Below are 14444 nucleotides of genomic sequence, written 5' to 3' on the forward strand. Positions count from 1 at the left end.
TATTATTATTATTATTATTATTATTATTATTATTGTTGTTAAATATTAAAATGAAATAAAAGAAAATGAAATAAATTAAAATCAAGCTTAAAGCTTATTATTATTATTATTATTATTATTATTATTATTATTAAACTAAAAGTGCCTTTTCTTTAAAGAAATATAAATTTAAAGCCCATAGAAATAGAGCATTTTTATATTATTATTGTTGTTGTTGTTGTTGTTGTTGTTATGCTAAAAGTGTCTTTTCTTTACAGAAATGTAAATATAAAACCTGTAAAAGTAAAGCATTTAAATTATTATTATTATTAAGTGTTTTTGTTTTAAGAAACATGAACAATAATCAGATATAATTCTATAATTCTTTGACTATTATTATTAAATATTAAGATCAATTTAAGAAAAATTAAATTAAAGATTTATTATTATTGTTGTTGTTATTATGCTATTTTCAAAGAAAAAAACATTAAGCCCATAGAAATAGAAAACGTTTCTATTATTATTATTATTATTATTATTATTATTATTATTATTATTATTATTATACTAAAAGTGCCTTTTCTTTGAATGAATGTAAATATAAAATCTATAGAAATAAAGCATTTTAAGGTTTATTATTATTATAAGTGTTTTTTCTTTTAAGAAACAAACATTAAACCATAGAAATAGAGCATTTTTCTATTATTATTATTTTATTGTTATTATTGTTAATGGTCTTTTCTTCGAGCAAACGAACATTAAGCCCATAGAAATAGAGCACTTTTCTATTATTATTATTATTATTATTATTATTATTATTATTATTATTATTATTATTATTATTATTAAATATAACATTTGAAATTAAATAAATAAAATAAAAATCAAAGATGATTATTATTATTATTATTATTATGCTAAAAGTGCCTTTTCTTTAAAGAAATATAAAGCCTATAGAAATAAAACACTTTTCCTTTTATTATTACTATTATTATTAATTGTTACAATTAAATTAATTAAAAAGCTCATAGAAATATAGCACTTATCTATTATTTCTATTATCATTAAATATTAAAATAATAGAAAAAAAAATAATTAATTAAAAAAATTTAATTAAATATGATTTTTCTGCTTTAAGTTTTTATTTTACTTAGTTTCATTTTTTAAAAGCTATTTCTTTAAACAATAAGCAAATCAATATGCTGTTCAAAATAAAGTTCTTCATTCATTTAAAGCCTTTTATAGTAAAAGTGTAGCATTTTTTTAATGTGTATTGTCATTTACAATAATTTTATTATTAGAACTATAACAATTATTTTTGCTTATTTTATTTAGTTTTATTGTGTTTTATTTTGATTAAGTGTCCAAATACTTTTTTTTATGGGCCTTCTTTAGTTACTACTTGAATTCTTTTCCCCCAAATTATTTTGGGAATGAAGATTTGGGAACAAAAATAAAGTAAGTAGAGAATAACAAACAAGTGTTTTGGTGTGACCCCCCTGCGCCACCATTATCTCTCAACTCTCCTCCCCCATCCTGCACTGGCAGCAGGTGCTCGGGCGCCTTGGCCGAGCCGAGTGTCACTTTCTCGAGCCCAGTATCGCCGCTCCCCCCTCCGTCTCAGCCGTGGGTGTTGATTGAGCAGCTCCGCCGGAGCGGATAGCCAGGCTACTTGTAGTGCGTGGGTGTGCTGTTTAGATTAGCTTTTCATGTTTTAACTCATCTTTTTTTGTGTTTTGACGAATTGTAAGCCTCTAACATTTTGTCCTTCAGGAGATAGATATTCTCCTGACAGACTGTTGTTGTGCATTAGAAATCATTCTTAAATTACTGGCCCGGTTAAAGGTTACTAACGATGATGATGATGATAATTGCTGGCCACTGAGCCTTTTCATCATGCTGCATCTTTGCTCCATGCCTTCATGGTCAGAATGATGCTCTGTACCCTGTTTCTCCCTCCCTGCATCCCTCCATCCCTCCTCCCTTTCCTCTTGTCTTGGGATGTTGTTTACATCTTGCAGTGTGCCTCACGCACAAGGTGGAGGAGGGTGTGTGTGTGTCGGTGTGTGTGTGCGCGAGTGCGCTTTTGAGTGCCTGAGGCAGAGTCGTGCTGTCATTGAGAGCTACTCATGGTGTCACACTGACTTTGAGCTCCACTGCTCGCAGCTCTCTAGTACTCTATCACCTTCGGCACAACAGTAAAGCTGCAATGAAGTCATCGTAGCTCTGAGAGCGTACATTCCGGACAAAAATTAGACTAATGAATCGAATAGCAATAAATGCACTGTGGAGATTTACGTGTATTATTTTAGGCTGAATCCGCTCCTCGTTTTAATTTTTACTAGTCGTTTTACTGGTCTCTTATCCAATACTCAATTAAGATGATCTGTTAGCACTGATCATCTGATAACAGACTCTCATTTCATTTTGCTCTGCTTCCCATAAGAAATTTGTCGCCATATGTTGAAATTAAAGCTGAATGGGGATTTGTTAGTGAGATTGGACTTGTATGTGTGCAGTCTCCGGCGGCATCTGTTCTACAAACTGGACCGAAGGGAATTTAGCTGCAGCCCCACATGCTGCTATAAATAAAGAATATGAAATGAAACGCCCCCTAAGGCTTGAAAATCAACACAATAGGCTGTTTAAGGAACTTGCAGACATTAATCATCTTTTGAGAGGTAGGGCTTAGTGTGTAGTGAAATGTTGTCAGTACTTGTTCAATCCAGTGAAGAACCATTTACACTCTGTAATAGTAGTAGCAGTAGTAAATGGTTGGGCACATTGGCATAAATGTATATTAGGATGCTAATGTCACTGGCTCACTCTTTTCTGATGATTGCTTGATGTTTAGTTTGAATTATAGAGTGTGTTCACACTTGTAGTTCGGTTCATTTGGTCAGGACCAAAACGGAAAAGAATGCATTTGGTCCTGATGCGTTCACACTGGCATTTTTGACATTGAACCTAAAGATATACCAAACCTAAAGGCATAGTGACACGTTCACAACCTGATTGATCGGGTTGAGTAATGTATATTTTGTGACTGAACTCCCCGAACACCCCAAATAAAAGCAAAAGGTGTGTTGGACTTAAAGACTTGGACTAAGTGCGCCCATTATTGTGTGTATGTGATTTTATTTTCACCACCTGTGAATTTGCAAAGAGCTCATGAAAGGCATTTTACCTCCTCGTTGCTCCACTTTTCCCCTTTGCTCATTTTGTTTGTTGCATTCGTGAAATCAAGTCGCATAGTGTTGCATCTAGTCATTACTTCATGTTTTTGGTTAGTTTAGAAGTATTTGGTCTGTGTCGCTTTCTTATTTAATTCGAACCGCGCAAGAGTTAGTTTGGAAGCATCTTTTCAGCGGCCGTTTGGTCCGCACCAGGGTCGGTTGGCAGCGTTCACACTTACTCAAACTGAACTAATAAAGCAATCGCACCAGAGTTCGTTTAGAGTTCGAGACCCATCTTTTTAGCGGTCTTAATCATCTTCTTTGGCTTGCACCAGGGTTCAGATGGCAGTGTTCACACTTACTCACTAACCGCACTAACAGAGCATTCGCACCAGAGTTCATTTTAATCGAATCAAACATGACAAGTGTAAACACACCGTAGGGTTTATGAGGTTTTCTCTTCCTGTTATGAGTGTCAATTCATCCCATGCAGATAGACGTCTATTTGCTGTCACCGTTTTCATACGAGTGTTCAGCCATGAGCATTGAATTTATAGGATTAGTTCACTTTCAGAATAAAAATGTCCTGATAAGTTACTCACCCCCATGTTGTCCAAGATGTTCATGTATTTTTCTTTCGAAAAGAAATTAAGGTTTTTGAGGAAAACATTCCAGGATTTTTCTCCATATAGTGGATTTCAATGGGAACCAACAGGTTGAAGATCCAAATTGGTGTTTCAATGCAACTTCAGAGGGCTCTACACGATCCCAGCTGAGGAATAAGAGTCTTACCTAGCAAAACGAGCTGTCATTTTTCTTAAAAAACAAAAACAAACTTTAAATACCTTTTAACCACAAATGCTCGTCTTGCACTAGAGCAGGGGTGCCCAATCCTGTTCCTAGAGATCTACCTACCTGCAGACTTTAGTTCCAGCCCTGCTCCAACACAGCTGTCTGTAATTATCAAGTGCTACCTAAGAGATTAATTAGCTGCTTTAGGTGTGTTTGATTAGGGTTGGAGCTGAACTCTGTAGGATCGTAGATCTCCAGGAACAGGATTGGACACCCCTGCACTAGAGTCTTTGACTTTATGCAAAAAAGTTGTTAAAAATTTCCTGATATTTTACTCGCCCCAATGTCGTCCAAGATGTTCATGTCTCAAAAAGGAATTAAAGTTTTTGAGGAAAACATTCCAGGATTTTTCTCTATATAGTGGACTTCAACGGGAACCAACAGGTTGAAGGTTCAAATTGCGGTTTCAGTGCAGCTTCAAAGGACTCAATCCCAGCTGAGGAATAAGGGTCTTATATAGTGAAACAATCGTTTTCTAAAAAAAAATATACAAATTTATATACTTTTAACCACAAAAGCTAATCTTGCACTAGCGTCTACAACTTTAGGCTTTACGTAATCATGTCGAAAAGGTCACGCATGGTTATTTCTTTGTCTGTATACTCCATCATATTTTTTCCTCCAACATTATTGTATTGCCTTGTTTGTAAAGGCCCTTTGACATTCTTTGCATGTTTGCTTTGTAAACACTAAGCGTTGGTACTTCCGCCTACGTCATACGTGACCTTTCCAACGTTACTATGTAATGCATGAGGTTGAGCTAGTCCAAGATGAGCATTTGTGCTTAAAGCATATACATTTTTTTAAGACCCTTATTCCTGGGCTGGGGTCATTTAAATCCTTTTGAAGCTGCATTGAAACTGCAGTTTGGACCTTCAACCCGTTGATCCCCATTGAAGTCCACCATATGGAGAAAAATCCTGAAATGTTTTCCTCAAAAACCTTTTCTACTGAAGAAAGAAAGACTTGAACATCTTGGATGACATGGTGGTAAAATGGCCCAACTTACACTTTCAAAATGCCTCTTGTAATGCTCTTTCCCTTTTCGTTCTGCTCTGTCTAGCTGTTTTTGAATGCAAATAAAGCATCTGATTTAAATTCCCTTCTTTTTGTCCAATGCAGGGCTTCCTGAAGATTAAGTACTTGATTATTTGATCTTGAAAATGTAATTTTGCACATTTCTATTTTAGAATTCACAGTTGCAGGGAATTTTGATGCGCTCCCAGTTTCAGTTAGGTCCATAAAATCCTTTTAAATGCTCTGTGGAGCTGGCCTCTACACACACACACACACACACACACACACACACACACACACACACACACACACACACACACACACACACACACAGTGTGTGTCCTTGTGAGTACAACTTAATTCACACCAAGGACACTTCAGTGACTGAGACATTTTTATCACAACATAAACCAGCGTGCCCAGCTGCAGAGCAGACAGTAATTACAGTAATCATCTGCACTGTAAGCCTGTTGAAAAATCTGATAAATGTGGGAAATGTGGCTGACTTGAAGGGATGTGGAGCGTTTAAGTTGACTCAAAAATGGATTTGGAATTATGGCTTACCTAAAATGTTGTGACAGAATTAGATCAGGAAGGCGAGAGCCCAAATGGGCCATGTAATCAGCATTCCTCCCTGTATCCCTCATGTCAGGTGTGAGATAAGCACAGGGCTATCATAAAAGCCTGGAGCTTTATAAAATCCTATCATAGGACGTCTGCAAAGCTCAGCCTGTTTGGTTGACGGAGGTGGAGCAGTTGTCAGGCGATACGGCCATTGCAACAGATGTCCTGACAGTGAGATCAGCGCTGATGTCATGCAGCCTAGCGACAGCATCTGCTAAGGATACCTGAGTGCAATTGGCCAAACTGGTCATCTCAGTAGGAGGTGCCATCACAGATGAGTCTGACTCTGTTACTTTCTCAAGTTGTAGGTAGAGCACAGAAATTGGTTTGCCTACTTTTGAGCAGTTTAAAAGTCTGTTGTTTGGGGCAACCTGACAAGTAGCTGCCAGGTTGAAAATTTAGGGTACAACCAAACTGTCCTTAATTCATTAGGGTTACTGAGCCTGATCTGTTGGTGATGCATTATTGCATTTTTGTTCAAAAGGTCATGTTAAGTCAACACTGTATGTTGTTTTGAACAGATGGTGGTTAAACAAATGAATGAAATATGCTCCCTGAACTAGAGGGTATGACAATTAAATATTAAAATAATTCAAATAACAGGATGGGAATGTATTGCCTTCTCTGTCTTGTCAAATGTGTTTTTATCCATAAATTCACTATGGACAGACATCTAATGTTCTTTTTTTAGCTGAACACTTGACTCCAGAGTTCTCAGCGATTGTTCAGTGATTTCAGGATGAAAATTGCTAACATTATGAGTGATCTCCTGGCCTTAACATTTTCTTAGACATGAAGATGGGATTGTAGCAAAACTGAATGACTCTTTGGAGAATAGCCTGTTTAATTTTGTGGATGCTCATTTTGGGGAAAAAAATATATATATATATATATATATATCACACTGAACCACTGCAGTCAATGAATCTGTCTCATTTTAATTTTTTAGGAGGAATTTGGAGGCTTTAGCACAGTCAGTGACAACAGAAGAATACATAGCCCAGGAAGGACGTCAATAGGTAAAGTATCTTTTACATCTCTAATTGTGACCCTGGACCACAAAACTAGTAATGAGCTAAGATACAACTACGTGAAAATCTGGAATCTAAGGGTGCTAAAAAAATTATATGTATATATATATATATATATATATATAGAGAGAGAGAGAGAGAAAATAGCCTTTAAAGTTAACCAAATTAAGTTCTTAATGCATATTACTAATCAAAAATTAAGATTTGATATATTTACGGTAGGAAATTTACTAAATATCATGGATATTCATGGAGCATGATCTTTAATTAATATCCTAATTATAATTTTGACCCATACAATGCATTTTTGGCTATTGCTACAAATATACCCATGCTATTTATGGTGTTGTGGTCCAGGGTGACAATTCTGTCTCTCTGCAAATGTGTAGGTAATTTTAAGTGTAATTGAGATGCATTTTAACATTTAAGCATGAAGAAATGTAGAGCTTATTAATAAATTGCTTTCTCTGTCTGTCAGGTTCCATCTCTCCAGAAAAGAAACCCAGAGGACGTCCTCCTAGGACTCTAGCTGCACAGAGAGTTGGCTCTGATATTGAGACAGCCCCTTTACCTCTCTCCACATCTCCTACAGAGAAGGTAAAACGACCACCAGGGAGGCCTCCTGGCACTGGAGAACAAAAAAGAAGAGGCCGCCCTCCTGCTTCTGCCAGCCAGAGAAGCTGGCAACAGAGTGGCCATGTGCTCCCTGGAGAGGATGGGGATGCAGAACAGGAGAGCATCACTAGTCCCACACACCACAAGGACGGTGTGGAGGACGAAGACAAGGAGAAAAGGCAAACTCTGCTTGGGTCTGGGAACCATCAGGGATCTGAGGCTAAGCCTCACAAAATCAGCCGGGAGTCCAAGGTGACCAAACTGAAAAGATTGCGGGATGTCAAACTGAGCCCACTGAAGTCTAAGCTGAAGGCCATTGTGAGAAAGAGCGTCCCAGTTTCTGGTGGGCAAAGACGAAGGCGGGGCAGGCCACCTTCTGCCGAGCGCCTCAAAGCTGAAGCTGCTGCCGCCGCTGCTCAGGCTGCTAACGCCTCCTCGGTCCAGGAGATGTCCACCACGGCACCTGGGACTGCCAAACATAAGGCCTTCAGGGTTCGTCGGACACAAGATGTGGGTGCCCGAGCTCCACATGATCTCAGGGCTTCTCATCCTGCTGATGAACGCACTAGCCCAGATCCCCATGACTCCCCTACAGACAACCCAGTGACCCCAACTAAACAGGGGAGGCCGTTAGGGTTACGCCAGAGCCCTCGCCATATCAAACCTGTGCGGGTTGTCCCTCCTTCCAAACGCACTGATGCCACTATTGCAAAGCAGCTGCTGCAGCGAGCAAAGAAGGGAGCCCAGAAAAAGAAACTTTTGGAAAAAGAAGCTGTTGGCACCCAGGGAACTGCAGGTCTTGAGGGTGGGAAGCACAGGAGGCGAACGCAGCTAACGAACATCAGGCAATTTATCATGCCTGTTGTGAGCACAGTGTCGTTGCGCATCATCAAGACTCCAAAGCGATTTATCGAGGATGAGGGCAGTTTCAGCACTCCACCACCACACATGAAAATTGCTCGATTGGACTCTGCAGTGTCTGCCCCACCACCTCAACCTATAACATCACCCACCCCAGCTCTTGTTTCCACAGCTCCTGTCACAAGTGGAACCACTGCCACACCCGGGGCAGGGCCTGTTGTGGACTCTCTCCCTCCTCCCCCACCTCCTGTCCCGACTGGCAGCGCCAACATTGCAGCCAGTCTCCTTAACAGCAGCTGCAACAATAGCACTAGCAACGGGCGATTCAGTAGCAGTGCAGCGTCCTGTGGTTCCAGCGCTGTTTCGCAGCATTCCTCTCAGCTCTCCTCTGGTGAGTCGTCTCGCTCCAGCAGCCCCAGTCTTGATGACTCCTCGTGTGATTCCCAAGCCTCTGAGGGCACCCAGGCCCTGTCAGAAGAGGCAGATCATTCCCCTGCCTCTCAGGGAGAGACAGAGGCCAGCATGCACCACGCCTCGCACCCACCATCGCCACCATCCGAGCCGGAGCCAGACCATGTGGTGTTGATGGAGCGCAGCAGGCGGGGTCGCAGAGGTCAGAGCCATAGAAGGGGTGCTTTAGTGGCGCGTGGTAGGGGCAGCCTGATCGGTGGAAGGAAACAGGCCATCATCAGCCCAGCCACGGGGGTTTCACAAGCTGGATCTCAACAAGCCTCTTCCACGGCATCGTCATCCTCTTCCCCACCTCCGCCGCCTCTTCTCAGCCCTCCTCAACCTCCCCAGGCAGCTTCATCAAATGCATCTGAGCATCACTCCCACTCTCCATGGATGATGACACATTCCATTGCCCCTTTTCTGCCTACCCCTCCAATACTCTCCAGCTCCCACGATAAGCGTCGCTCCATACTGCGAGAGCCCACTTTCCGCTGGAAGTCTTTGTCATGCGCTGAAAATAAGTACTTCTCCTCTGCCAAGTATGCAAAGGAGGGCCTTATCCGCAAGCCCACTTTTGACAACTTTCGTCCTCCTCCACTGACTGCGGAGGATGTGGGCCTCATGCCTCCAGGACCTGGTGGAGGTAGCGTTGCACCAGGAGGATTCCCAGTGCCTGGTGGTGCAGCTGGGACAGGTTCCAGGCTTTTCTCTCCCCTGCATCATCATCCTCACCACAATCACCACCAGCACCCCTCGTCGCGGTTTGAAACGCCACTCCAAAAGCGCAGTCCCCTGCTACGTCCGCCGTTCTTCACTCCAAGTCCGGCTCATTCCCGCATCTTTGAGTCGGTCACCCTCCCATCCTCATCAGGAAGCAGCCCTGGCTCCCTGTCTCCCCTTCAGGTCTCACCAACATCAAATAAAAAGAGAAAGGGGACTAGGTTCTCTCGTGGGCAACCCAGGTCACCATCACACTCTATGACTACCAGGAGCAGTCAGTCAGGAGTTCAAACAGGGAAGGCCTCTGAACAATCCATGATTAGCAGTTCTGTTCCCATGAGCGTGACTGGGAATTCCAGCCCATTGCCTGGAGTTGCAGTCAGTCCACTTGCTGCCAGTGCCTTAACACCAGCTTCTTTCAGCGGCTTCCCCTCAGGCTCCATTGGTCTTACGAGCCACGGAGTTTCCGATGGGCGGCGAGCAGCAGGGGGTCTCGGTGTGAGTGGGAGTTCTGCTTCATCTTCACAGCTCTTCCCTATTTTTACCCCCGGTAATCAAGGATCATGTGGGGGAACTGGAAAAGCAGGAAGGGAACGGAGCGTCTCTGCGACTAGAGACACAGGTGCAAAGGAGAAAGACAGGGAGATGGAGAAAAATAGAGAGCGTGAGAAGGAAAACAAAAGAGATGGAAGGAAAGACTGGGATAAAAGAGGGAAGAGCCTTTCATCAGAGGCTTCCCCTAATTCTACATCCAGCCGCTTTACAATGGAGCCCAGGGACATCGAAGAATCCCTCACCCAAAAAAGGGCACCTGGCCGAAAGAAGTCAGTCACAGTTGACTCTGGTGCAGAGGCCTCCCCAAGCGACTCTGCTGGGGCCTTGCCCTCCAAGGGTCGTCTGACCAAAAAAGGCAGACCTTCAGAGAAGAGTATTGAATCAGAGGGAGTCGAGAGGGAGAAGGACAAGGAGAAATTGAGTGCTCCTACCCAAGCAGGGCAGATGGGAAAACCCCCTGCCACCACGTCACTGGGCGACGTGTTAGATTGTGCCGAGAAACAGCCAGTCACAGACAAGCGTGTTGCAAAACTGCTAAGGAATGCTAAAGCTCAGCTCAGTAAAATAGAGAAGAGAGAGGTACAAGCTGGCGATCAACCCAAATTACCGGTATGTCCTGCCTTTTGCTGTCCCATTTGATTTAAAAGATGTTCCCAGGTTGTCTTTCCCAAATACAGTATGTTTGTCTTGTGCAGGGTCAAGAGAGTGACTCTTCTGAGACGTCAGTCCGTGGTCCACGCATCAAGCATGTGTGTCGTCGTGCAGCTGTAGCTCTGGGTCGCAACCGTGCTGTGTTCCCAGATGATATGCCTACCCTTAGTGCCTTGCCATGGGAGGAGAGAGAAAAGATCTTGTCTTCCATGGGAAATGATGGTGAGAGAACCTCTTTGATTTGATTTTTTTTTTTTTTAAAGAAAAGTCTCGTTTTTTTAACACTTCAGTGGTGTGCTTGAATAGACAAATCATCAGTGGCGGGATCAGAGGAGGCAGAGCCACCCACACCTCCTATTAAGCCAGTAACAAGGCAGAAAACGGTCCATGAGGCCCCACCCAGAAAGGGCCGGCGCTCTCGACGCTGCGGGCAGTGTCCAGGCTGCCAAGTCCCAAATGACTGTGGGGTCTGCACTAACTGCCTGGATAAGCCCAAATTTGGGGGACGCAATATTAAAAAGCAGTGTTGCAAGTAAGTGTGAAATCTTTTATTGTGGGTTTTTGCACCTTAAATGTGTAACTGCCCCTTAAACCTTTGTGCTTATATCATCACAGAGTACGGAAGTGTCAGAACTTGCAGTGGATGCCGTCAAAGTTTCTTCAGAAGCAAGCAAAAGGTCAGTTTTCTGAGAATACCCCTTTTTGTAAGCCAGAGATGTTCTTACGTTTCAATTAATTGTCTGTTTGCATCAACTACAGGTAAAAAGGAGAGGAGGAGGAATAAAATGTCTGAAAAAAAGGATTTGCATCACAAATCCCAGTGTTCTGAAGCAAGCCCCAAGCCAGCCCCTCCTACAAAAGATGACCCACCCCGTAAGAAAAGTGAAACTCCGCCGCCTACGCAGGGAGAGGACAAACAAAAGCAGATGCAACCTTCAGCACCATCCTCACCAGCTTCCTCCCCAAAGGACCCTCCGCTCTCTAGTCCTTCTGATGAACCGAAGCATTCTCAAACCCCTTTGAGCTCAGCCTTTAGAAAGGAACGGAAGCAGCAGCCCAGTTCTTCACCCACCCCTGTGCACACTGCCCCATCCTCCCCACCAGCGCAGTCCTTGCAGCAGCAAAGCCAAGTGCCAGCAAAAAAGGAAGGTGTTGCAAAATCCCAGCCCAATGAGCCCAAGAAGAAATCTCAGCAACAAAGTCAGCCCAGTTCTGCCACAGACACAGGTAAAGAGATAAGGGAGATAAACTGTATGAATTACTGTTGTTAAGTTAACCTTTTCTTGTACAACCACCTTCTAGCCTAGTATTGGACACTCCTGACTTAACAAAGCCTTTGTTTGTTTTTTTATGGTCATGTCATCTTTTAGCATCCGAAGCAAAGCTAAAGAAACAGACCACTCGTTGTGTTCAACCACTTAAGCCTAAACCAAAAGAAAAGGTAAGCAGATATTCCTGGCACTTTTGTATTATTTATATGCCATAAACATTTTTTTATAAAAACAGTTTTGACTCTTGCTTCTACCTCCTCTGAATAATGGTTGATATTCTTTATGATGCTGATATTGCACAAGCGATGCCAAGATCACAGGTTCAGTTCCCAGGGACTGTTCCTTGAATACTCTGAAGTCACTTTGTGAAATATTTTAAAATTATTATTATTATTTTTTTTTTTGCAGGAGAAACAGATACCCAAACCTGACAGCAGTACTTTAAACTCCCAGAGCACTCCTTCGACTAGGGGCAACGCCAAGCAGAAAGCGCCCTGCGATGGAGTGCATCGAATCAGAGTAGATTTCAAGGAGGACTATGACATTGAGAATGTGTGGGAGATGGGTGGACTCAGCATTCTCACCTCTGTGCCAATCACCCCGCAGGTGGTGTGCTTTCTTTGTGCCAGCAGCGGAAATGTAGAGGTGGGCTATATTTTGTTTGTAATTCCTGATGAATTAAAGACCCAAAAATGATGGGATAGGTTCTTATGGCTTCTTGTCTTCAGTTTGTTTTCTGCCAGGTGTGCTGTGAACCCTTCCACCTATTCTGCTTGGGGGAGACTGAACGCCCCCATGAGGAACAGTGGGAGAACTGGTGTTGTCGCCGATGCCGCTTTTGCCATGTCTGTGGCCGGCAGTATCAGAAAACCAAAGTAAGACTTTCTGTTCAGTTGCCTTTTTAAAAATAAATTAGACTAATGGGAATGCATTTACAAAAAATGGTCCATTATTTTTTTAATATTTTGAGTCAAAAGTTTGCAGAATCTGCAAAGTGTTAGTTATTTTACCAAAATAAGAGGAATCATACAAAATGCATGTTATTTTTTTTTTTTTAGAACTGCCCTGAATAAGATATTTTACATAAAAGATGTTTGCATATAGTCCACAAGATAAAATATTAGTTTAATTTATAACTAATGTAAATAACCCTGTTCAAAAGTTTACATCCCCTTGATTCTTAATTCTGTGTTATTACCTGAATGATCCATATCTGTGTTTGTTTTGTTTAGTGATAGTTGTTCATGAGTCCTTTGATTGCTGGCTGTTCAAAAAGATCCTTCAGATTCTCACAATTCTTTGTGAATAGATGGATCTTAAAATTATACAGTCATTGGAAAGGGTTTAAATACACAAAAATGCTAAAAAAACAAAGAATTTGTGGGACCTGAAGGATTTTTTCTGAAGAACAGTAGGCAGTTTAACTGTTCAGAACAAATGAGGGACTCCTGAACAACTATCACTAAACAAAAAAACAACAACAACAAAAAACAGTGGATCATTTAGGTAACAACAGTATTAAGAACCAAGTGTTTGTAAACGGGGTCATTTTTATGAATTCAACTATTATTTTCTCTTGTGGACCATATATAAATGCCTTTTATGTGAAATATCTTATTCAGGTCAGTACTAAAATAAAAAAAAATAATTAAAATTTTGCAGATTCTGCAAGGTGTATGTAAAGTTTTGACTTCAACTGTAAGTGAGACTAATGAAAGAATTACTATTACTACAGGTATTTTTCATGTTTCAAGGTTTTCTTCTAAAGCATTAAAGACAGTTGAGGACACTTTGATTTAGTATTTCAAAGTGTCTGATCATGGAATAGTAAAGTGCTTACAACAATACCAGAACTGATTTTAAAGGAAGAGAGTCTTGGAACAGAGGAAGGAAAGTTTCAAAACCTTCAGATTTAATGGAAAGCAGTTTTAACACACTGACTACACTAACCTGTATATTATAAGACCGATTTATGTAATTATTCCTTTTAGTTTATTTCACAAAATGTTAAGACCATCAGATCTAAAAGAATGATGCTTTCTGATGTAATAGTTAAAGATAAATGGAAAAGTTTAATATTCAAAGAACCAGTCAGCTTGGTATGTGCTAGTGAAAAATGCCTCCTTTTGAAAGACAAATACTTGTCAGCTTTCTGGAATTATCATTTCCTTTTGGTAATACCGACTAAGCGACTTCCAAGTTTGGGTTTATTTCTCTTTGAAAGCCCCTTGTCGCTCTCAAAACCTTCAGAGATGACAAACGTTCAATACCCAGATGGAGTCAAAATAACAATATTTGTTTTCATCTAGCAGCTACTGGAGTGTGACAAGTGCCGAAATAGCTATCACCCTGAGTGCCTGGGACCCAACCACCCTACCAGACCCACCAAGAAGAAAAGAGTCTGGGTATTTACACACTCTCAATCTTAGATGTCTGTAACATCTGTGGTATTTTTGCTGCGTTCTCCCGTGATTATTTTTCCTTCTGCCACAGGTTTGCACCAAGTGTGTGCGCTGTAAGAGCTGTGGAGCCACCAAACCAGGGAAGGCCTGGGATGCTCAGTGGTCACATGATTTCTCTTTGTGTCATGACTGTGCCAAACTCCTAGCTAAAGGTAAGTGTTATTCATTCTGGAAGTT

The 14444-nt window shown here is 41.4% G+C and overlaps 1 protein-coding gene across 1 annotated transcript in view; it reads left to right on the forward strand.

Annotated features, from left to right (window-relative positions):
- kmt2a (lysine (K)-specific methyltransferase 2A) overlaps positions 1 to 14444 on the forward strand; it is a 46134-nt gene that overhangs the window by 10839 nt on the left and 20851 nt on the right. Inside the window, exons 2-12 of the mRNA XM_073817477.1 lie at positions 6598 to 6667; positions 7158 to 10492; positions 10579 to 10756; positions 10841 to 11066; positions 11150 to 11211; positions 11294 to 11761; positions 11905 to 11975; positions 12214 to 12450; positions 12534 to 12680; positions 14115 to 14210; positions 14299 to 14419. Coding sequence (XP_073673578.1) covers positions 6598 to 6667; positions 7158 to 10492; positions 10579 to 10756; positions 10841 to 11066; positions 11150 to 11211; positions 11294 to 11761; positions 11905 to 11975; positions 12214 to 12450; positions 12534 to 12680; positions 14115 to 14210; positions 14299 to 14419 — 5011 coding nt within the window. The remainder of the gene's footprint in view (positions 1 to 6597; positions 6668 to 7157; positions 10493 to 10578; positions 10757 to 10840; positions 11067 to 11149; positions 11212 to 11293; positions 11762 to 11904; positions 11976 to 12213; positions 12451 to 12533; positions 12681 to 14114; positions 14211 to 14298; positions 14420 to 14444) is intronic.

The sequence above is a fragment of the Garra rufa genome, chromosome 14 (genome assembly GCF_049309525.1).
Source record: "Garra rufa chromosome 14, GarRuf1.0, whole genome shotgun sequence".
Classification (NCBI taxonomy): domain Eukaryota; kingdom Metazoa; phylum Chordata; class Actinopteri; order Cypriniformes; family Cyprinidae; genus Garra; species Garra rufa.